Source organism: Aythya fuligula, chromosome 4 (genome assembly GCF_009819795.1).
Source record: "Aythya fuligula isolate bAytFul2 chromosome 4, bAytFul2.pri, whole genome shotgun sequence".
NCBI lineage: Eukaryota > Metazoa > Chordata > Aves > Anseriformes > Anatidae > Aythya > Aythya fuligula.
In genome coordinates this window covers 67,451,448-67,475,660 of record NC_045562.1, presented here as the reverse complement: position 1 = coordinate 67,475,660, position 24,213 = coordinate 67,451,448, and the positions used below count along the sequence as shown (strand labels likewise).

General features: G+C 38.8%; 1 protein-coding gene across 2 annotated transcripts in view; it reads left to right on the top strand.

The window, feature by feature from the left end:
* Nucleotides 1-1,533: 1,533 nt before the first annotated feature.
* The window catches only part of HTT (huntingtin), an 83,304-nt gene continuing 60,624 nt past the window's right edge, over nucleotides 1,534-24,213 (top strand). The window contains exons 1-14 of one of the 2 annotated variants that reach the window (XM_032186620.1): nucleotides 1,534-1,683; nucleotides 7,189-7,272; nucleotides 7,732-7,852; nucleotides 11,878-11,937; nucleotides 12,988-13,067; nucleotides 13,494-13,632; nucleotides 13,862-14,003; nucleotides 15,461-15,639; nucleotides 16,069-16,273; nucleotides 17,105-17,152; nucleotides 20,185-20,265; nucleotides 20,692-21,056; nucleotides 22,850-22,973; nucleotides 23,248-23,366. In XM_032186620.1, the coding sequence (XP_032042511.1) occupies nucleotides 1,583-1,683; nucleotides 7,189-7,272; nucleotides 7,732-7,852; nucleotides 11,878-11,937; nucleotides 12,988-13,067; nucleotides 13,494-13,632; nucleotides 13,862-14,003; nucleotides 15,461-15,639; nucleotides 16,069-16,273; nucleotides 17,105-17,152; nucleotides 20,185-20,265; nucleotides 20,692-21,056; nucleotides 22,850-22,973; nucleotides 23,248-23,366 (1,848 nt within the window). In that variant the 5' untranslated portion in view covers nucleotides 1,534-1,582. The remainder of the gene's footprint in view (nucleotides 1,684-7,188; nucleotides 7,273-7,731; nucleotides 7,853-11,877; nucleotides 11,938-12,987; nucleotides 13,068-13,493; nucleotides 13,633-13,861; nucleotides 14,004-15,460; nucleotides 15,640-16,068; nucleotides 16,274-17,104; nucleotides 17,153-20,184; nucleotides 20,266-20,691; nucleotides 21,057-22,849; nucleotides 22,974-23,247; nucleotides 23,367-24,213) is intronic. The other variant, XM_032186621.1, reaches the window with a different exon arrangement.

Below are 24,213 nucleotides of genomic sequence, written 5' to 3'. Positions count from 1 at the left end.
CCCTTTGCCAGCTGTACACACCTTTGTTTTTGCCAGTGCAGCTGTTTGTGGGGCTATTTGAATAGGATCAGTGATACAATCCATGTTTTTGTGAGTATCAGTATACTTAAATTGGGAGAGCCTCCTAATAAAGCACTTGCCAAAGAAACCCCCCCGACCAAAGACAGCCCTTCCAGTCACCCCAACTCCTGGATAAGGAGCCATAGGGCAGATGCTGCCAACACGATCTGGGAAGAAGAGGAGAGCAAAGAGGAGCGCTTGTGGGCAGGCATTGCCTTTGCCTTTCTGCCGGTGAGTCAGCGACCCTTAGGGGACTGGTGCACATCTTGATCTAAAGCTTCAAAACAATTTTGCAGAGGCTGACTGGGTCGGTGGCTTGTTTAATCTTTGATAAAAGCTTATGCTCTCTTTAATGTGCTTAAATTTAGTTCCCAGTGTGCAATTATTGCATGGTGCGTGCAACACTGGAGTCGCACGCTCATCTTTTTTCATGTGTCATTTGCCAAATAAAAAATTCATGATCATCCATATGTTCTAGAGAAAACTCTCTGCAAGCTTTATTATAAAATGATCAGGAAAATACTTGATCCTTTTTGCCTTAAAAGCTCCTGTTTTGTTAAGACTTTTATAATGAAATGGTGCCCTTTATAGCTTGAATTGCTTTCAGGAATAGATAGATTTACTTTCAGAGGAAAGTTACAAACGGTGCATCATTTATTTGCGTGCCAATAATTAACTGGCAGAGCAATGTTTCACTGAGCATGTGGCAGGAACGTGACCAGTAAGGCTGTTTGGGGTATTTCAGCTTTCACATTGACGCTGGAATCAGAGTTTTATGGGGGAGGTTGAAAACCTGTGCACAGGGGCTGGGGTTCTGGAGCTTTTTGGGGGTGTGTGGGAGCACTTGTTTTTTTTGTTTTGTTTTGTTTTTTTCCTAATGTCCCTGTCCAAGTGACTCAGTCACCACCTCTGTTGGCTTGAGTAGCCAGAGCCAGGAGCTGCTCTTGTTGGAATTACTGGAACCCATTTCATGCGTTTCTGAGGTAACAGCTGAAGTGCCAGCTCTTATCAGCTATCACTTAATGCCTTAATTAAATTTTTCTGTCAGAACGCTCGTGGGGAGGGCTTGGGCTTTGCGCGGGGCTCCTGAGGCGATTTTCAGAGGGCGGGCGCTAGGACCCAGCAGCCGCGGGGCGCTCCCGCCTTCAGCGGGAGGAGGCGGCTCCCTCCTTCCGATTGGACACGGCGCCTGTCGCTCTTTCTCCTTCCCGGCTCCTCATTTGCTCGCAGATGAGGCAGGGGGCGCTGTGCGCATGCGCAGGGCTCCCGGCCAGCTTAAAAAGCCTCGCCCCGAGGCGGGCGGGGCACAGCGGGCGGAGCGGGGAGGGGAGGGGAGGGCAGGGGCGTGGCTTCGGCGCGGCTTCGGCGCGGGGGCTGCCGGGACGGCTCCAAGATGGCGGCGGGGCGGCGAGCGCGGCCCCCTGCGGCGGCGGCGGCCGCCTGAGTCAGCGCGGCCTGGGCTGAGGCGGGGCTGAAGGGGCGAAGGCAGGCGGGCACCGCCGGGCGCCCCTCGGGGGGGGCCATGGCCACGATGGAGAAGCTGATGAAAGCCTTCGAGTCGCTGCGCTCCTTCCAGCAGCAGCAGGGGCCGGCCGCCATCCCTGAGGAGCCGCTGCAGAGACCGTGAGTGAGCGGGGACGGGCTCTGAGGCGGCCCCGGAGGGGGGGGGGGCCGGGACCCTGCCGCGGTCACAGGGCCGGGTGGCAACCGGGAGGGTCCCCACAGGGGCAGCCCCGGCTGGAGGCTGGCCCTTGGGACCTCTCCGCGTCGCCTCCGGGTGCTGGAAACTTTGTGGGGAGCCGGGGAATTGCAGCGGGCCGGGGGCTGGGCAGGAGGTGCAGGGGTGCAGGGTGGGCTTCGTGGCTCTGGGAAGAAAAGGGTCCCTTTCATTTAACGTGCTGCTGAGGGAAAAAGGGAGAAAAATCCCAAGCCTAGCTTAAAGTCTAGGGCTCACCCTCTCCGTGCAGTTGATCTCTGTGACAAACTTCGTTTAAAGTCTCATGCGGTGACTTCTCGCGCTGACACCTAGGAGGAGGTGGTTTAAATACTTGTGGTATCCTTTTGTGTCCTTAAATATCAGGGGTGAATGGACCGAAGAGGCATCTGCCTCTGTCCGTGGGATATTCAGGTGTCTGACCAGCAAACGAGGGCGAGGAGCTGTTCAGTGCCCCAGTGCTGCCTGTTGGGTTTGCTCTCTCTAAAAATAACTCTTACTGAGCAGGTGGAAAGGCAGTAGGGCTTGCACGGGATGAATACGTGAGTCATGTTATTGCTGTTTCTCCAGACATCAGGGAGACAGGAGAAACAGAAGGGCTGAGGAGCAGGTAACTTCTCCGTTGGCAGTTTCAGGCCGCTTTGGCAGAGATGACAAACGGTGGAGCTGGGCTCTCGGCCACCTGCTCCCACAGTACGTTTTGATATGGATGCCAACTAAATTATCATGGTTCATTCTGTTTGGAGACTCTTGTCTCAAATGGTTTCGATGTGTGGTTGATGCTTTGGGGGCATAATAGGTGAAGAACCTTTTGTCCTTTGTGATCTAATTGGTTTTAGTTGACTTACTGTTTTGCAAAGACAAATTGCTCTGTTCTGTGCATTTTTGTGTTACTGTTTCATGTGACATGAAGGATGGGTGGACAGCTATTTCTAATCTTTCCTATGTGTAGCAGGAAAATCTATCTAAGAAGTTCCTGATGGGATAGATCGTGTTATTTCAAAAGAAAGGCTAGAAAACTGTTGGGATACTGGCTGAGGAATGTTATGGTTGGTTTGGGGGTCTGCATTTAGGCATGCTATATTCATAGAACTAACAAATCAGGCTTGTAATTGCCCTAGTTGACTTTGTTTTGTGTTTAAAAATAGGCTGGATGTTTTCAGAAAGCTGATAGTATTGCATGCCCCTAGGAGCTTTACGAATTCACTAACAGCACTAAGCCTCGTGAAAGCCTGTGAAAGGATGTTGTGGCAGTCTCTGGTGAAGTTTCCAAAACTGTTAGTGTATTACCAGGTGACATCTTGAGCATAACTCGTGGTATTATTTGCATTTTCCATTCAATGAACTATAAAGGAGAAATGCTGATGTGTTTTCGTAGTGTCTGGGGAGAGGTGTTCATCTTAATTATGGTGCCATGCAAATAGCACTTAAATATTTCTGTAATTCTGTGTGGTAACTTCCTGTCCTTGCTTGCTGTAGTAAAACAGATGCTACCTTACCTGTCAGTAATGGGAGAATAAAGATGTTGGTGAGTTTTTGCAGCGTAAGTGCTGCTGACTTGTTATTTATCTAAATAAATAAATAAATTTAATTAGATATGTATTTGGCATTGTCCATTAGCTGAAACTTGTCTTGTTGCATAAGTTAGATGAGTGAGATGCTGTCATTCCTTAAGTATTGAGTAATATTATTACACGTGTTGTTAGACTTTTTTTTTGTTGGACCTTCTTATGCTATACAGTGAAAGTAAAACTAAGTACCTATCTCTACTTCCTATTCTTTTTTTTTTTATGCCTTAAATTTTGACAAGGTGATATTACCTCTATATGATTTAAGAAATATGACAAAGACAACGACTTCTTAGATCTTGATAAAAGTGATATTCTGGTTTTAGTTTTATTATTAAAATATTGAGTGAATTCAGGATTTTACCAAGAACTTAAGAGCTTTTTCTGTTTTGAGAGATTTAATCAGCAGAAATCATGTGTTAAGCTTTTACTATATACTACGGATATATGTCAGTTTCTAGTCTCCTGTCATCTCCTCTTAGATATTTTTTTTTTTCCTTCTATAAAAACTGAGGTGGTGATCTCTCTCATCATATTGTTTCTATAAGGTTCTGCTGATGCACCTCATTGTCTCCCATATCTACTTCTATTTTTTCCAGGCTCTTAAATTTAGGTTGGAGTTGGGTTGTTCATTTTGTTTTGGATTGCAGAGCTCCTACTAACTTGAAATTTTGATCAGCATGATGGAAAAATTCAGAGTTTACTCAGTGAAACCAAAGATCAGATGGACTGTCACACCACATCCTATATTTTATTCATTTTTACCTCTTGTCACTGAGCTGAGTGGAATGAAGTGCTAATGTTTCTTCTGGGAGAGTATCTAGTTTTTGATTTGACTGTTGCAAAGGTGATTCTTCACCCTTTCTCCTGTTAACTTGCTCTAATAGTTAATTATTATAGTTGCTTTATGTTGAAATTGGAAATAGGTCACAAGTTCAATTTTGTCTTCATTTGGCTCTAGCCATTTGCAGTAAAAGGTGCTGCAAGAGCCCAAGCACTCTCCAGCAAAGGGAAGTTTTTCAGTCCTCACTGATTATTTTTTCTCGATTTTTGTTTGAGTGAAGCTATAGACATAGGTAGGTTTTATCAGCACTATCTGTAGCCGTATCTTTTCTGCTTAACTGAAGACTGAACTGCATGGATAATACCCGTTGGCCTGCTTCTTGGATGGGTTTTTGAAATTACCATTCCTGGGGGGTCAGCTCCTGTTCTAGTCTGTCGTCTGTCTGTCATGGGCTATATTACCACGTGTTCAAATCATTTGCCACAGTTCAGCTTCATTTGTTTATTTTTTGATCCCCTGATAGTTCTGTATGCTAATAGAAGTTTGAGTATTTCCAATACTTTTCTCAAGGGTAATGTCAAGCTGTTAGGCTTTGCCTTTTAAAAATAGTGTTTCAGCATTAATGCTTCTGTTGTCTATTTACACATCCTTAGTTCCAAAGCTTTTTTAAAAAAAATCAGCATCAGAGAGTTGGATCTCTTCATAGGCTGGGAGTGCAGAATTATCAGGACTTGCTGTTTTTTTCTTACATTGTTTGTTAATCTTGGCTAGAGGCTGCCCATGGAAGCGTGCAGAAGATTAAACTCCTGTGTCGGTGAGATGAGGCTCTCCTGTAGATACCTGCTGCTTCAATATCTCCTGCCTTCTGTTATTCTGGAAACATGAAGTGATGTCTGACCTTCCACACGAGGCTTGCTGCCTCAGCTCTCTTCTAAGAAATGTGTGATGCTGTTGTGCCCCCTGGGCACAGTAGTTTGCCTGAGGTCTTCATAATATGTCTGAATGCATCTTTTTAAAGCAAAAAAAGAAAACCATGTTCTATCTCCAGAGACACAGAATATCATTGTGTTATCTTTCCCCCTCTGTAGACACAGTAAATGTGTGCATGCACGCGACATACATTATGTTTGTCTTCCACCTTTTCTTTTACTCCTTTGGAAGCTGATTTTAAGGAAGGTGAGTAACCAAATGGCAGATGAAGGATTCAGTACAGCAAACAGAGCCAAATGCTTTTCCTTTTAATAGTGACTGACAGTTATTCTTCACCTCTGGTTTCTTATCTTTCAGTTTAATCGTTAACATCTACTCAACTATAAGCACTCCTGAGTTTTCACTGAACATTTCAAGCCATTTAAAAAAAAAATCTTAATTTTCTTGAGTTACTTGTGTTATTATTCAGTGTTGGGAGAGCTCTTTGTTTACAGAAATCTGCCAAAGAGATTGATCTGTGCTGCTCTGTGTGCTATTGAACACTGCTGCCTGCCTTGCCCAGGGCTGTATTAGCTGAAGAATAGATCCTCTTTGAGGAGCACTGAAGCTTACCTAAACAACATACTGTCAAATGTCTAATAGAAAATAGTATTTTTTTTTATTTTTTTTTTTTTTTAAGAACTATTCCTTAAACTTTGGAAAGTATTTCTGGAGTAAGATGAGAGAATCTCATGGAGAACTGAAATGCTGGGAGGAAACAACCCCCACTTCCAGTATGATGAGGAAAAGGACAGGCCTATTATTTCAAAACCTGTGGTAGTATTTGAGCAGAAGGTCTTAATTATTACAGCTTAATTCTGTAGAATTTTGGTCTACCAATGTATTTCTAGTTACTTTAATGTGGTTATCGGCTAATTACTGTTGGTCCTTAATGCTGTGTTAAGCTCTGTTATTGTAGCTCAAGGTTACAGTAATGATCAATGATCATTTTCCAACTTCTAATTTAGAAACACGTGTTTGCTATTTGATAGTTTTGCTATTGTTTTGCTAAGACAGTTAAATGTTAAGTGTACAGAAGATTATTTTTCACTTAGAAAGCAAAAGCAAAGAGCAGCTCTGTGAATCTGAGGGAAGCAGCAGGAGCTTCCTTGGCAGGACACATGAGAGGTGTTCCTCAGCTCCTGGCTTGCTACTAGTGAATTATTTAACAGTAACTTCTGTTTTGCTAGGAGTGATTCTGTGTCAATGGAGCTGAAAGTAGGAGACGGTGCATATGAGGAAATAAAATGTCACAGGCTTAGTGCTTTTTTCCAGCTCGTTTATTGGCAAGGCTGGGGGTGGAGCAGGGAAGAAGCTTCTGTTCTTGACACAGGCGTAAAGGAGCTTAGACCAGGTGAAAGTGAGCACTGAAGTTTTCCAAATTGTAAGCTTTACAGGTTGGGCTTTGCATCAGTTGTGCATCTGCATTCTTCTATTCTGTGACTTTTATTTTTTGTTTTACACTTAATTGCTGCAAGTTAACTAAGCTCGTCCTTGCCTGGACTATGCTAAGTGCTACTATAGGGACATCGTGTTTGATAGGTAGAGACTGTGCCTAGAGTTTTGCTATTTTGACAATTAAAAATACCATATTCCTCCAAATGTTTATGACAGGATTGCATTAGCATCCTTTAATTCAGATGAAAAATGATTTAATACAAATACTTACTTTTCAAGAAGTCATCAGACAAAGTTGATGATGAAAAAGATTTTTTTTTTTTTTCATCATCATGGTATATTTAAGTCTGCAATACTTGTTCTCCTTGCTTATTTTCCCCAGCCTTTTTCATTCTGAGTTTGTTTGTTTTATCAGTTACAGGATTAATATGATAATCCTACTTAAAAGGCTTATGCTTTTTCTAAGTTTGTATCCTTCCCTTTGCTTGTGTGCCTGCGTGCTCTCAGCAGCAGTTAGTATGCAAAGTCCTGGGATTACAGGTAATTGGTATATGGATATTTATATCATGGCCAGGGAAGTGGTTTCTTTTTTTTGTGTGTGTGATTATTATAAAGACACTTGCTAGAGTAGTGTCTATAGTTACCACTCAGTTTTCAAGTCTTATCTCAGATTTATTTTCATTGTTTCATTTTAGAAAGAAAGAGCTTTCAACTACCAAGAAAGATAGAGTGAATCATTGCCTGACAATATGTGAAAACATCATTGCTCAGTCTTTAAGGTAAGACAATGTTTATTTTTAATTTACTACATTAATACAATTTGTTGCATTAAAGTGAATAGCTTCTTTGCAGTGCTAGATGCTTATCGGCTTCCTGATAATTGCTGATTTTAAATGTTCATCTTCAGTTTAAGACCAAAATGATAAAATGTTTGGTTGTGCTTTTTTAACTAAGCCAAAATCTAGGAAGTAATTTTCCTTGAGCATTGGTAGAGTAGGTATTATCCTTCTACTTCAGACAGAGAAACTGAGGCACAGAGGTCAAATACCTTTGCCAGATTATGTAGTAAAGAGTAGGTAAATGATTTCCCAACTCCTAAGGAAGTGCTTATCTGCTGGATCTTTTCTCCTCTTGTAAATCTGCGGATATGTTGTTGGATTCTGAAACCCCATCAGAAATAGCTCTCATGTTGTCTGCTTCTAGTGCCCATTGTAATTGTCTAATGTTTGTTTGTTTAGAAATTCTCCAGAATTTCAGAAACTGCTGGGGATTGCTATGGAAGTCTTTCTCCTCTGCAGTGAGGATGCAGAATCTGATGTCCGGATGGTTGCTGATGAATGCCTTAATAAAGTTATTAAAGTAAGAATTTCTATCGTCTTACCAGATTTTACCTCTTCTTGATGCAGCATCCTGTATGAATTCACACTTACTCTGTTAATTGCTTTTTCTTCTTGATAATCTCTTGTAATGCAAGAGGTCAAGTAAGCTTTAGGAAGTTCTGTATGTCCTCTAAGGTGAGTTGCACAGAGGGATGTAAAATTTATATCAGATAAGTGTATTTTAACCTGTCTGCTGTAGTTCATTGTTCTTTTTTTTTTTTTTTTTTTTTCTTCTTTGGTCATTCATTAACTTTGTTCTGTTTAAGACAGTCAAAACAAGAACATGGGCTTTTCTAACATTTTGTGGTATTGGAGGAATACTCTTATTCTGTAAAAAAGAAGTTACTTAACATGTAGGAAAGGTAAAGAATATTATGAAAAAGCTGTCTATAAGATGTAATGTCTCTTCATTCCAGACAATTGGTGTGTTGTAATTCTGGTAGTGATTTGCTGAGACTTGGCAGAGAAGTTTGTAGGCATAATTAGGATAAATGTAGTGTTCTGGAGGCTGTTATTACCTTACTGTGATCCAGAATGAAAGGCTTGCTGGAGACAGCAGGCGGATTTTGATAGGAGGTCAGGCAAGGTCTAAATTTCAGTTCAACAAATCACAAAATGAACCTTTTGAATAACTGATGTAAGCTGCTGCTTCCATAATGGGTTTACCTTCATCTGTCCTTTCCTTTTTTTTCCTGTTTTCTGTAATGGTTGAATTATGTAATGTAGCTGCATAATTAATCTAATTGATATGAAACTTTAAGTACTTTATGAATGTGCAAAAAATACATATATATTTTTTAGCGTGAAGGGAGTTTGTATAGAAGCAAGCAGACAAATCCCTATTTCTGTAGGGATTTCTCGAAGTTACGTTCTGTTCGTTTGGTATCTGTATGAATTAGTAGTACGGAGAGAATTTGATTAGATGCTCTGAAACTGTCTTAAGAATGCAAGCTTGCTTACTTCTGTGAAACTGTTCTGTAGGCTTGGTGTAAAGCTAATCTCTTAGGTTCACCTGTCTACTTAATACTGTTACTGTTTTCTGACATATTTTAAGTTAACTTGAAAAACTTCAGGTTTTTTGAATCTTTGTATGGTAGATGGTGTTCTTGTAAAGATAAAAGTGATTTTCAAATGACAGTCTGCTATCAGTCACTAAGCTTGCAGTTTGGTCACAGCTGTTAAATGTTGATAGTTGTGGTATTCAGACCACAGGTATTTGTCAGACTGTTACTGAAGCTGGTCACAGTTTGTATTTTGTTTCCATATCTATGCTCTGTGGTAGCAGCTTAGTCTTTAAGCAGACCTGTTTGGTGTATAAATGTAGAGGGGAAAAAGACATGCACTTTTATTTTTGGGTTGTTCAAGGAGCAGTGATGCTTGTGATAAGTAGAACAGAGGCATCAGGCCCCTAACCTTGCAAATTAGTTAACGTTCAGCTTTTTTGGTACTTCAGGCAATTTAGGGCTACTTCTGTTGCTATAAAGATGTTTTATATTTTCTCTTTTGAAATAAGAATCTAGATATCAAGTCTTATTTGTAAAACCATGTCTGGATTCGGTATTCATTAGTGCAATTAAAACATTAACATTTCTGTATAGACAAGGCTTTAAACTGCAGTGACAAATTTAGTTAAACCTCTGTAGGTGGTCTTTGAATACCGTTCCACTCACCTGTCAGAACCTCCCAGAGAGCATAAATGGCTTAAAATTTAAACAGCTTTGGTGAGATCTTTATATGAAAGAAAAAAAAAAAATTAAGTTGGGAATTATCTATGCAAATACCACTTGCAAGTTAGTTGTTACTGAAGTAATCTCATTTTTGAAGTTGAACTACAAAGCTGTTGTAGTGCTGCCTGACCTAACGACACTGGTGGGACTCCTCTTCCAGATTGTAGTACAGTTGGTCGCAGTAATTAGGATTTATTAGCTATGTTAATTTGCAGTTGACTCTGCTTATATTTTTTTTTTTTTTTGGACTAGGATGAATTTTTAGGTTCTGTCCTTCTAAAAATATAAGTAAACAAACAAAAGTATTAAAGTTGCTCCAGCTGAGTGTAGTATAAGGACAAGTAACCCTTGAAACCAGAATAGTAGCTGGTGCTTTTTTTGTGTGTGTGTTGATCACTGTCGTGGTTTAACCCGGCCGGCAGCTAAACACCACGCAGCCGTTCGCTCACCCTCCCCCCTCCCTCTCTGGGACGGGGGAGAGAGATGGAAAGTGAAGCCCGTGAGTTGAGATAAAGACAGTTTAATAAGACAGGAAAATAATAATAATAATAATACAATGGTGATAATAGTACTACTAATAATAACGTGTACAAACAAGTGATGCACAATGCAATTGCTCACCACCTGCTGACCGACGCCCAGCCTAACCCGGAGCAGTCCGGCCCCCCTCACCCCAGCTAGCCACCCCTATATATTGTTTAGCATGACGTCAGATGGTATGGAATACCCCTTTGGCTAGTTTGGGTCACCTGTCCTGGGTCTGTCCCCTCCCAGCTCTTACTGCACCCCCAGCCTGCCCGTTGGCAGGACAGAGCAAGAAGCTGAGATGTCCGTGGCTTAGTGTAAGCACTGCTCTGCAGCAATTAAACATCGGGGTGTTATCAGCACTCTTCTCATCCTAAGCCAAAACACAGCATTCCACCAGCTACTAGGAAGAAAATTAACTCTGTTCTAACTGAAACCAGGACAATTACGCACAGAGGCTGTGACCTTTGTGAAAGCTTAATTTTTACAGAAGTGAAATTAGTCCTTACCTGGTATAGTCTAGGCATTTGCAGTTAATAGTTGGGGTGCTTATAACAGTTTAGAGATGCAAGCAAGACTTTTCTGGGAAGGTAGTATTTTGTTGTGATGATTGGTGTAATTGTGGCATAAAGTTATTGGGCATACAATAAGGAAATAGTGCTCTGGAAGAATCACGGGCTGACTGTGCATAAGCAGTTGTGGCTTCCACATCAGCACGTGCCACATAGGATTTTGTAGTCGTCATGAATAATCCTGTGAAGATGTGAGCTTACTGGTTGATGGTCAAGAAGGCAAATTTCAGAAACCAGAAATTATTGAATGAAATATGAAACATTAAATGACTATATAAATTCATAAGCTAGATACTTGCATATTGCATGAAGTTCTCGTTTCAGCTGAAGGAGTTGTGCCACTATTCATGAACATTTCTACCACGTGCTAGATAAAAAACAAATGGAAAAGAAGGGGTGATCATATGTATACAGAATGCTCTGTAGGAAAGGATTTTACATAGTGGAACTATTTCCTTTTTTTCCCTTTCTGCCATGGTGGAGGTAGAATGATTGAGTTGAGGTGAACAGAAAATTTGTACTCCTCAGTGCTTACTTTCATTTCGTGTTCTCTAATTCTTAATTGTACTACAAGCTTAGAGCAAACTAAAATGCATGCTCTGGCACACTCTGTGTGATTAGATCCTGGAACATGATACTGCTGGTGTCCAAAACACCTCATGGCAACAAATGGATGCTGAAAACAATAATTTATAAAAGAAGGGGTTTTCAAGGGCTGCTGTAGGTAATGCTACAAATACAGCCTCAGCTGCAGAAATACCTGACAGTAGGCTGCTTGAAAGTGGCAGTGTCTAGCAGGGAATAGCTCTTGCTGCTTGTGGGTACTACTATTTTGTTTTAATAGTTTATTCCTGGGTATTTATTATTGGCTATTGCCAGAAGGCACTTTAAGTTGACTGTAGCTGGGGTCTGATGCCACGTGGCCTCTTTTAGGCAGGTGGGACAAGTAGCTAGTGTCAACTGCAAATACCTCAGTTTGTGGAATTGTCCATGTTTCTGTTTTGTTATTGTGGAAGACATAAAGGCATTTCCTGTCTTCTGATTAGTTTTGTCCTCCTATGCATCATATGTACGGGCAGTTAAATAGTTCTACACTTTTTTTTTTTTATTTTAAGTGCAACTTAGTTTCTTTCAAGTCCCTCCAGTCTGATGCAATATATTCATGATACGTTTTATTGCAGGTTTTGATGGATTCCAATCTCCCTAGGTTACAATTAGAATTGTATAAAGAGATTAAAAAGGTGAGTTTACCTTGCTTTTGTCTTTCTGAAATAGAGTATTTAATAAGTGTTTTAGTATATTGGAACGTGGAATTCATGAAAATAGTGTTTGTTTTTTTTTTTTTAAAGGTCAAAGTTAAAGCTTACAGAATTTGGTTCTTGCATCAGTTAGATCACTTTGCCATGTCAAAATCTGTTAACATTGCTCTGAATCTGAAAATGTCCAATTTGTAATTCAGATGCAGTTGTGTTTTTTTCAGTTGTGTGTACGCTATGCTAACAATGGCACCATGAACCTTTGATGTACTAGCTAAGTAAACTAAAAAAGTACTTTCTAAACACCTCAGTTCAGTTTTCAGGGAGGCTTGACTTGAGAAGTATTTTGGTTAGGTTCAAGCTAAGTAAAGTATGCAATTTATCCAAATAGGGAGATTAGAGAAGATGACACCTATCAACTTCTATAGTTTTCCACATTCCAACAATATTGAGGAGCTTTACTATATCCTCAGACACTGGGTCTAAATACACTCTGGCTCAAGTCATGTGCTTTATTGAAGATGTCAATACAGAATAATAGTTACTAAATTCAGAATGTGAGCCATTAAGAAATGATGTAGGTTGTTACATGGAATTTTTTTGGTGTTCACTGGAGCTGAAGGTTATTTACTTGCATATTTCCACTGCTGTCAATTTTATGCTGCATTTGTATTTCTGCAAGTGTTCCAGTGATTTTAGACTCCCATATCATCAGTGTCTCTTTGTTGGTTGATGACTGTCTCTGTGGTATTTTAAGCTGATTTCAGCAGAGTGGAGATCTCAGACATTTCCTTCTCTTTCTTGATGTTCTCTCTTACTCATTTTGGGTCACTTGGAAAATTCCTAATACCAGCTAGCAAAATAAAGGCAGTTGTGGATCTGACTTTCCTTCCTTTTAGCTAGAAGAATTTTAAGACTTCCAGATACCTTATGTTTTTTATCTAAGTAAAATTGTGTAAGATGTAAGCAATTGTAGACATTCTATTAGGGAATGGTTTTGCTTTATGAAATGTAACAGTTGTATGCTCTATTTAGAATGGTGCTTCCCGAAGTCTACGTGCTGCACTCTGGAGATTTGCTGAGCTTGCTCATCTAGTTCGGCCTCAAAAATGCAGGTAAACTCATCCTAGTAGTGAGCTTTCCAAAGAACATTTACCAAAATACAGATGCTAAAAATTTTTTTACTGTTCTCAAATTTTAAATATTCTTCTCACCCTCCCTCCCCCCCAGTTATATTCCTGTCACGTTGTCTCTGAAGTAGCTTAATTTGAGTAGCTAGTTTTCTTTTAGCAGAATTTTAATTCTGTGTTGTACATAACTGTGAGAAGGGCAAGACGTGTGAAAATGATGAGTTTTTTCATGTATTGTTTTTAATTCTTAATGTCTGCTAACTGTATTCACCTTGTTTTTCTATGTTACATGTAGCTAATGGAAATATTTTGTATGATTTAGTTGAACGAAGAATTTGTGTATGAATTAAAAAAGGTTTTGGTGGCTACAGTTGTTCTTACCTCGAATTGTTTCTCCTTTGTCGTACTTAGGCCATACTTAGTGAACCTTTTGCCCTGTTTAACACGAATAAGTAAGAGACCTGAAGAATCGGTACAAGAAACACTAGCTGCAGCAATACCAAAAATCATGGCAGCATTTGGCAATTTTGCAAACGACAATGAGATTAAGGTATCTTTAACCTAGTAGTGCTCCTTGTTACATCTCAAAGCACAGTTAAACTACCACTACTATCAATCATGTTGCAGAAAGCAGTATTCTAGCTGCATGTATGAATTAAGGCAAAAGTTGTCTTTGCTTGATGTAATGCTTGGAATGGATGGAAAAGATGCTTGACTTCTCTTTTAATGAGAAAGAAAAAGAGAGAGAAGTGAATTAAATAACATTATCTTGTTTTTAGGTTTTATTGAAGGCTTTCATAGCTAATCTTAAATCCAGTTCCCCTACTATCCGTCGAACTGCGGCAGGATCAGCAGTAAGCATCTGTCAACATTCACGAAGAATGCAGTATTTTTATGCCTGGTTATTGAATGTACTTTTAGGTAAGATTCTGGGGGAAAATAATTTTGCTTCAGGTGTAAGTAATGTGAATTTAATTTCTCACGTAATATGCTAAATATGTGAATGGTTTTTGAGGCAAAGAAAGGATACTTAGACTATCAGTTGCCCTGCTTGTGCTTGCTTTATTTTTTGTAGTTAGGAAATAGAGATACTCATGTTATTTGTATCTTGTGCGTTTGGAAATGCTAATTCAGTTATGTTGAAAAGAAACAGCCAAAGCTAAGGAAGTAAGTAGCCTATTGGAAAATGAGGAGGTCTAGGTGTTCTTCTGCAAGACCTTGCTCTGGAATCTGTGAAGACTTGTATTGTTTAGCAGCCTGGTTGTTAGTGCAGAGAGTCTGAACTGGAAGATATGGCTATTCTTAGTGTTATAATCATGTAGCCTTTTAAAGAACAGGTACCACATTGATTCTTTTCTTGAAGGCCTAACTTAAGTGCTATAGGTACTTAATTCTACTAGAAGTAGGTGGTTTTTTTTTTTTTTTTAAATTTAAAAGCACAAAAGTTCATGTGATGTAATTTCTTCTATATTCCGTTATCTGGGAAGTTTTTGCAGTCTTTGGGGGAGATCTGCAGCTGATGTTGAAACACCTGAATTGTAGTGGAAGCTTTTGCCTCAGTTGTGGTACTGTGCAAGGGTTCTTTCATATGTAGACTATAATGCAAATGGAGAGGGAAGGAAGACAGGCAGGTGTGTGAAGTATTATCCTGTTAGCCTTGCTTCTTAAAAGACGAGGTGAAAAATGCAGATGCCATGGCCGTGTAGTGACTTTTCTCATTCTGACTTGAAAATGGTGTATTACTTCTCAGTCCTTCTTTCTCTGTGTGCACGTTGTTCTTTCCTGCCTCAAAGGTGCTGTTTTACAATGTCCTAGCAATGGTACTGAATTTAGACAGTAGTATTAATAGGAACTTAACTTATATTAATTCTTCATGTATTTTGAATTTGCTTCTTTGATTAGTGGGTAAATATATAGAGCAAGATTTCCAGTTGAAGGAGGCAGCAAAAGTATAAATGTTATTCATCAGGACAGTAGCATGTGTTCTGGAGGGGGGAGTTATGTTGGGCCTGAACTGAATAGCCAAGTGGAGGGAGGAAGTTACTCAGTACGAGCCTCAGGGATTATTTAAAAAATAAAACACAGTTGTGCTGTTATTGAACAGAAGAGGTAGGAAATAGGGGAAGGGAGCCATTGTCCTCCGATCATCCACCCACATGGCCTAAATCATTGTCAGGAGTGTTAAATAATACGTATATTCAAGTGTTTCTACACTTAAAAACATTCTTTAGTTGCTGCTAGGTGGTGTTTTCTTGTTTTGTTTTTTAACAGAAACTATTACACTGACTACACAATTTGTGTAGTTGATGTGTTTGTACATTCGTGTTGATATTTACCATTGTTAGTAAGCGGTTTGGCTTGTTCTGCTCTACCCCCAGGCTTGTTGGTTCCTGTAGATGATGATCATCCTACTCTTTTAATTTTGGGTGTTTTACTTACACTAAGGTATCTCATACCTTTATTGCAACAACAAGTGAAGGATACCAGCCTGAAAGGCAGTTTTGGTGTAACAAGGAAAGAAGCAGAGATTTCACCTTCACCAGATCAGCTTGTACAGGTAAAACGCAAATAATAATCCCAACCTAAAGAGTACTATTTGGACTATGGGGGAGGGAACCTTTCAAACAGTGTGATGCAACACTAGTTTGGTGTCTAGTGGTTGGAATTCCTGATAAATAATTTTAATAACATGAAATCCTCGAAAAATGCTTGCTAGGTGTTCCTAAAGGAATTCATAAAAATAACTGCATTCTTGGATGTGATTCCTCCTCCTATAATAATCAAACATGATAAGAGACTACTACCAAGAAGGCAGTTAAATGGCTTCATTGAGATGAGCTTTTCCTTTTAGTAAAGGAGGATGATGATGATTAGATACAGCATATCTCAGTCACTTTGAATGCACCACTGAAATTTAATGTGGTATATGAGAATGAAGGTAGTATGTTGCATCTTCACATACTTACTCTATTACTTTGTTTTTTAGGTTTATGAATTGACTCTGCATTATACTCAGCATCAGGACCACAACGTTGTGACTGGAGCTTTAGAATTATTACAGCAGCTTTTCAGAACACCACCACCTGAACTTCTCCATGCCCTGACCACTACAGGTGGCATTGCACAGGTCAGTGTATCCAAAGATGAATCCACCATCAGGAACCGGAGTGGGAGCATAGTGGAGCTCATAGGTAAGCTATGTTTTTGGTAATTCGTGTAAAAGGAAATGATTGCAGGCTCTATTTCTTAATGCTACTCAAAAGTACAAAGGATAAAATAAATAGTGTAAAGGTATACATGGTATTTTTCCTTGTACAGTCACAGATCCTCTCCCACTTTATTTTCCTTTAAGTGGGTGTACATTCATTCAGTATTGTGGAACTCCAGAGTATTTTGTTTTGTGTTGATGATTTTTTGTTTACACAGAGCAAGTTAACCATGGTGACTGATACTTTTCACAAAATGAATGTTCTCACCAAGCATCTGACAGTTGTGATTCATAGAAAGCTGATCTAATCAGAATTTATGTTAACTAAGAGCTCCTTGCTAAATGTCAAAACCAGCATGAAATTAAAGCATGTCTTAACTTTATCTGTAACTTAAAATCAGCTATTAGTGTTCCTGTTTGTGAAGTGCATGTTCTTAAAATTGTCTCTTAACTGCTACTTACCTGTTTCAAAAGAATCAGTCTCTGATTGGATTTTCTGTAACGACTTCTGCATTGAACTAATGGATCATTCTAGTATTGCTGCTCTTAGAAGTAATTCGTTAGCCAGGAACAATCATACCAGTGAAATTTGGAACGCTTTTTTTAAAAGTAAACTTCACACAACTTGCACAGAAAATTAAAGTTACTTGGTGGCGAATGACCCCCAAAAAACTTGAGCTTCAAAAGCATCAAGTTTGTTATTTCTTCCTGGCCTGGCCTTTTTTTTTTCCTTCCCATTTGAGGCTTTTAGAATTCCTTCGTGATTTCAGCAGCTCTGTCTTTGCCCTGATATGTTACTTTCTGTGATTTGCAGCTGGAGGGGGGTCTTCATGCAGCCCTGTTCTTGCAAGAAAGCATAAAGGTGATTATTTCCAAAATCAATCTTTTAATTGTGTTCTCCTCAGATTCCCCTCCCTCCCTCCCTTCATTGTCTTGCTGAACTCTGGTCTTTGTTCATAAATTCCTTCCTGTTACCAGCTGAGCTTCATCACTGTAAATCACTGTAAAAAGAATTCTGATGAGATTTCTGATATTGCAACCAAAACGTTCTAAAATTATTTGAAGCAGTATTGGTCTTATTTTTGCTGTAACACAGCAAAATTATGCTGATGAGTATTGAGGCAATTTTCAGTTTTAAAGAGCTTATTTAAAAATACTGTCTGAACAGGGCATTCCTTCTTTTGACAGTAATATTTAACTTTTAACGTAACTCACTAAATAGTTAACCTTCCTGTTTTTGAGAGTCCCGTTTTCTTCCTCTTTTGCTAATGTGTGTTTGTTTGCATGCTTTGATGTGATGCTTTTTGCTTATTTTTTTATGCCTTGTCTTTGACGATTAGCATTATTAATTCTGTGTCTTACTGTGTATATTTAATTTCTTTAGTAAGTAACTCGTTTGGCAGGATTTAAAAAAATAATAAAATTTACTCTGAAGTATTATTTCCCAGTTTGTACATGAAATTACTTTGTATCTAGTTATATACTTAAGTTATTTCACAAAGGAATCATTCTAGATACAGCTGGCAACAGATTTGTCATCTGTTTTAGCTGAGGAAGATGTTAGTACTGCGGTAGAACAGCGTGTGAAAGTAGTGCAGTCAGTGCAAGCATAGTAGGCAGAGAGATGTGCAATACTGTAAAAAGGAAAACCTCAGGGAAAGATAGCTTAAGACTCAATAGGGTTATTCAGACTCAGAGGACTGCTGTAGCTCCTAGCTTACTTTTTTTTCCCAACTATGTCCTTCCATCTTTGTGTGCAAAGAATCTCATTATGCTTCAATACTGTAACAATATGCCTAAATGTGAACTAGTGGGTAGAGCTGAATAAAATAAGAAATAATCTCTGCATCAATAAGCACTAGTTTAAAAGCAAGAGAGTGAATAAGAAGGTGCTCTGGAAGTAGGTATTGCTGCAACATCCGAATGTGAGAGACTGCAAGAAATCAGAACAACAATGCTTATCAATTCTACATGAAAAATGGTAGAATTATCACTTTGATAATTAAAATTGTTAATGGTCTTTAGTGAAGATTTAATAATAGTATAAATTCAATTGAAGTACTTGATAAACACTAACCTTCCCTCACTTTATGGGAAAGCATGTATGGAGCCATCAGTTTTCATCTTTCAAGATCATGATACAAAGATTATTTTGTGGTCTGAAAATGGTATAAATGAATTTGTGGAAACTTGTTCGTGATTTTGAATTTCATGCAGGTTTAATCTCAAATTCTGAATTGTTCATTTCCTATTGCTCACCACTGAAGAAAGGAGGGAAAATTAAGCTTATTCCCAATTCCTGCTCAATGTAGTTTTGCAGTGTCTTGGCATAGAGTAGTGTGCTTCTGTGGTTAGCCATAGGTGAAACTTCTCAAGCTGTAACATTCTTCCGCTATTAGCCTTATGTTAGAACTTGGATTTTCTATGTCTCTTCAATCATTCTGCTTCAGACCAACTTTAGTTTGGAGCAGCTGGCCTATGCTACTTTGTTTCAGCTTCAGAAAATTATTCGTGAACAAGGCTGAAAACTCGTTTCTAAATGAAGGAATATGTTCTGCATCTTAACTGACTTTTGTTCCTCAAAATAGAGAAGCGCCATTCTGTGGCTTGTTTTATAGGCTTACGTAGACACGCAAAGCCTAATATGCCTTGTAAGTGTTTTCCAGTGTCCTTCTTCTTCTTTCACTTTTAAAGGTGATCAGCTGTGGAAAGTAGAATACCCCAGTTTCTTTCAGTGAAATGGACATAAACGTGGAAAAGAATCGAGAAAAATAAGCCATTTTTTCATGCTTTTGCTTGGGAATTCTTAGCACAGATTTACTCACTCCTGTGAGGATGTGTAGCTCTCAGTGAGCTGCTGTTATTTTATATAGAATATACACTGAAATGTTGTGGTTACCTTTCTGCCTTACTTACAGTCTTGAATAGCATAAAACATACTTTTATGAAGGAGACAGTTTTACAATGTTTTTTTTTCTGCATATATACGAAGCAGTTATGATAGGGAAATGAATACAAAAGTCTAATGCTTTTCTTCTACTGGTAACTTAAATGACATATAAAAGAATTCATGTCAAGTTGTCAGAACACTGGTATCTTACGTAGTAAATCTTGGACTACCAATGAGGTTTATTCTAAAGTGCAAAAGAGGTTTGCTGTCATGAATCCCTCTGTCTGAGCAATTGGCTTATGAGATTCATAAGCCAATGGCCTTAATTATTTCCTCTCCTTCTCAGTACAGTTGTATCCTTGTTCTGCTCCCAGGCAGTGAGTATCTGCAGGTATCTTTCTCCACTGCCTCTATTTTAAATAGACATTAAACTGTGAGTAAGTGAACTCTTTTAAGATGACTGTGTTAGGTTATAAATGATTCTTTCTTCCTGTGGCAAAAGCCTCCCCAAAAAGTTTTGCCTTAGTAGCCCTGAAGCATTTTCCTTCCTTGTACCATTGGAGTTCCAAGCCCCAAAATAAGAGTAGCCTTTACTTAATGACTTTCACAGCCTTAAGGATAGAGAAGTTATTTTATTATTTGTGGTGCTTAATGTCCCTCTGAGTTGGGGGTAGACATGTGGATGCCTTAGTAATGGGACATACTTGAAGAAATTACTGGGATTTTGGTCACAGTACACAAAAATAAACTAGAATGGTACAACCATTCAATAAACTTGCTTAACTGTGTGTCTTCATTACTGTTTCTTTCCTGACCAGATAGTGAGGGTCTGGATGTTTCTTCATTTCTTCTTCCATCTGTTGCCTGCTATAGCTTTGAAAAGTTGTTTGTATAAACTTCTAAATGCAAAATTTATTTATTTTTAATAACTTCAACTGTTGAGCATTTCAAATCGGCTTTAACTTTGGTAAACTGTAAGGCTTTTCTTACATCACACTTACCAGGTAAAATACTTCTCGGTGAAGAAGAAGGTTTGGAAGATGATTCTGAAACCCGATCAGATGTCAGTGCTGCATCATTTGCAGGTACTTGCCTTTCCTTTTAGCAGTGCAAACATATGTTACTTTACATTACAAAACCTTTATTTTTCTGACAGTACATAAAATACAGAAGCGTGTGTTATGGTGACAACGAAGTAGATGGACACTCAAAGGATGTGATAGGAAAAACTGAAACCTTAAATGCTCTTGGGTGTAAAATTTAAGTAACGAAGTTGACTGCCTATTTTTTTAAAAAGGATCAGGCTGTCACTGGCATAGATGGATGGCATAGAGGTGAGGAAGTATTTTAAGAGATCTGACAGGTGATTGTTTCTTTACTGTGGTTTAGCTGTTTAGTCATGAATTTTCCTTAGCCTAATTTAATTTAGAGCATAGTATTTTAAAGATGCTCGTGTAAAGAGTGAAACACAAATTTAAGCGTTTGGTTGACCTATAAATGTCTTTTTGCAGCTTCTGTGAAGGGCGAGATTACCAGTGAACTAGCTTCTTCATCGGGTGTATCAACAGCTGGGTCAGCAGGGAGTTCAGCTGCTGATCCTACCGGACACGATATCATTACCGAGCAGCCACGTTCTCAACATACGTTGCAGTCAGACTCTGTAGACCTGACGAGCTGTGATCTGACAAGCACAGCTACAGAAGGGGAAGATGATGATGTGCTTAGTCGAAGCTCCAGTCAGATCAGTGCTGTCCAGTCAGATCCCACTATGGACTTGAATGACGGTACACAGGCTTCCTCACCAATTAGTGATAGCTCTCAGACTACTACAGAAGGTCCAGACTCAGCTGTAACCCCTTCGGACAGTTCTGAAATTGTAAGTGTGCAGCGGGCAGAGGGGGGATCCACTTCAACTGAGGGGCCTGACATATCTCAGAGTTCTTCCATGGAGGGCCCAGACTTGGATTCCTCTCCTTATTCGTCTTCTACTTTTCCATCCTCAGCTAGTAACAATGGAAAGGTTAGCAGCTCACACCCCCATTGGAGAGCTTGACCTCCTTTTAACACTTTCACTTGAGCAGTAATTAAAAACTACAAGGCTCTAATCATTCTGTTCAGTGGGTAGGTCATGCGAAGACAAGCATCAACAGTTTGTCGCTTACTGGAAAAATGCCAATATCAGAGGCTTGATATAAGTATATCCTCTGAATAACGTATCCTTCAGTTTGTATAGATCCATTACTAATTGTTTGGGTGCAGAAGAACTAACGGAAGTGTTAAAGGGTGAACAGTCATACTTGGAATGCTAAAGGAGTACTTTTGAAACCTAACACTTCACATTTTCTTCTGCCTGTGCTTTTTTACTTGGCAGCACAACTCATTTTTATTCTTTTTATTCCATCTTCCAATTTTTCCTATGCTCAGCAAATATTGCATGATTTACTAAAGAAACAGATACCAAATAAACATTTGAAGTATGCATACAGTACAGCTATGAGATTTCTTTTAGGCAAGTATATCCTGAGGCAGTAATTTAAAAAAAAATAATAAAGGGAAAAAATAATTCTGGAAGCCAGAGAAAAATGCACAAGAGGAAAAAATATTTCATTTTTTTCCAAATATTGTTGAACTTCTGACTGAAGTTGATAGTTTGAAAGAGTAATAGTCTTTTACACCTACAGAAGATAGTAAACTTACAGTTATGACAAGCAAATACTCCTACAAATATGAAATAGAGGAACTAAAGGAGTGATGGTAATTGCATTGTCTCTGAACAAAATGTAGGCAGTGCAGAGGTCAAAGTGTGCAGACATTTAAAGGCAAGTTACAGAGATTAACAAGTTGTGCATATTGCAGATTCTTGTCAGACTGTTGCATGTGTCAAGTTTCATAATATTTATTAACTGTAATTACAAATAAAATTACTTTTTTCCCCAACTGACAGGCTAAGTGGCATCCCCTTTATCCACATGCAGGCTTTTTAATGAAAGATTTCAAGGCGCTTCTTCGGTTATTCCCTGACTTGTATCTTGTATTTCCTGATTAAAAAAAAAAAAAAAGACAGTAAAAAAACTAAAGTTTATGGTTACCAATTTTTAGTCTTTTATGGTTATTTTCCACAAGTATCTACTGTCTGTATGCTGTATTGGTTAAAATCCTTTCCATGTGTGTCCATTTTAGCACTGATTTAGGATGAAGGGATTAAAATGAGTTCAACCTCACCTGTCATTTTTAAAAATTCTACATGTGTTCTGTTTTTTTTGTGTCTATTCACAATGAGTGAGGTTATGGGAGAGTGTGACAGCAAGGAACAAGTTTGATTTGTGACAATAAAGGTATCAGTTTTGATTTGTAACTAGTGAGATAATTTTCTTTGGAATAAGGGAGTGTGGGGAGTTGTAGAGGAGGTATTGCACTACATGCTCAGCTTTCTCAGTGCTCACATCCAAGTTCATGGCTTACCTGGGAGACTCTCAGATCTAACCATGTCCTGTTGCGGCTCAAATGCTGGAGGAGGGAGGGAAGCTGCTTTGGGGCCTGCACGCAGCTGTACACTAATCTGTCAGGCTCACATTTGCTTTCAAAGTATTTCTAGATTACTAACACTGCATGTTTGAGTGTTATTACTGTGTGTTAAGTTATTTTAAGTAGTGTCTTTGTACTCTGTAGGTTTTGGAGGGTGCTGAAGGACAATATTCTGGAATGCAAATTGGGCAGCTGCAAGATGAGGAAGATGAATCTGCAAATATTCTCCAGGATGATTCATCGGAGTCTTTCAGAAATTCTTCTATTGGTATGTTGATAAATAAAGGAGGAGAAAAAATACAGAACTGGTTACACCTTTAGGGCAGACGTTACAGGTGAATCTGTTATTGTAAGAGACTGAAGACTTAAATGGAAGTGAAAAATAAATAATTAGGTTGAAATGTAAAATAAATATATTTTAACACTTCTAATGAATAACTTGTTTTGATCACTGCTAATTTATTTTTCATGTTTATAATTAAGTTCAAAGTGTTTTTAATTTGCATCTAAAATGATGTGTAATGAATTGCCTTCTTCTAAAGCTCTTCAGCAGCCTCACCTGTTGAAAACCACGAGCCATAGTAGGCAGCCTTCTGATGGCAGTGTTGATAGATTCACATCAAAAGAGGATGCAGCAGATCCTGGTGACCATGAGAATAAGGTGAGAAGCGGTCACGGTGGTATGGTTCAAAGTTTGAAACAACTACGTTTTGTTTTTTTAAAAATAATTTGTGGATGTGTAAATCGGTGATAAGCATGGGTAGCATATATACATAGTGTACTTGGTTGTAGGTCAGGATAGCTAATGTTGACTAGTAAACCTGAGCTGTAACTTGAATTTCATTTAACATAAGGTAAATACACAAACTTTTATACTGAATGCAATTGCCAGCAAAATGAAAACAGATAACACTTTTAAACTGCTGAGAACACAAAACCGTTTTGTCTGTGTGTTAACAGTGTACACTCCTACCTGAAATATCTTTGCACTGGTTGCTACCTGTGTAGGTAACTTTCATCTCCTCAGGAGTTATGTATGTCTTTCTTACTCTTTGAGCCTCTCTTTCTGCAGAGGGGCTTCTCTGATGGGTAATCATTTCCTCTTGTATTTCACTTCAGTATTGGACCTTATTCTGTGCTGGGTCAAGAGACATTGGGTTTATTGGAGACAGAAATCAGATTAATTTGGGCTAAAAGTGCAGAATGTTGTCAGCCTTCTTTGAAAACAAGAATTGCTTTTCATGTAAAGTTTCCAAAGATCATTGGTTGGTAACAAAAAAAACGTTTCAGACTCCTCCTGATGTAAACAGCATGTCTGGGTAGTTCAGAAAGTATACAGAATGATTGTTGCTTCTCTGATTAAAATTAAACCAGATTGAAATCTGATGCTGGAGACTTTCCAAAAACTTTCCAAAAAATGTTTTAAGAAAATATTTTAAGACCTTCTTTTGGAATATGTATTAAACATGCTTCATATTGAACCTCTGAAATTTTGGGAATGTGCAGTA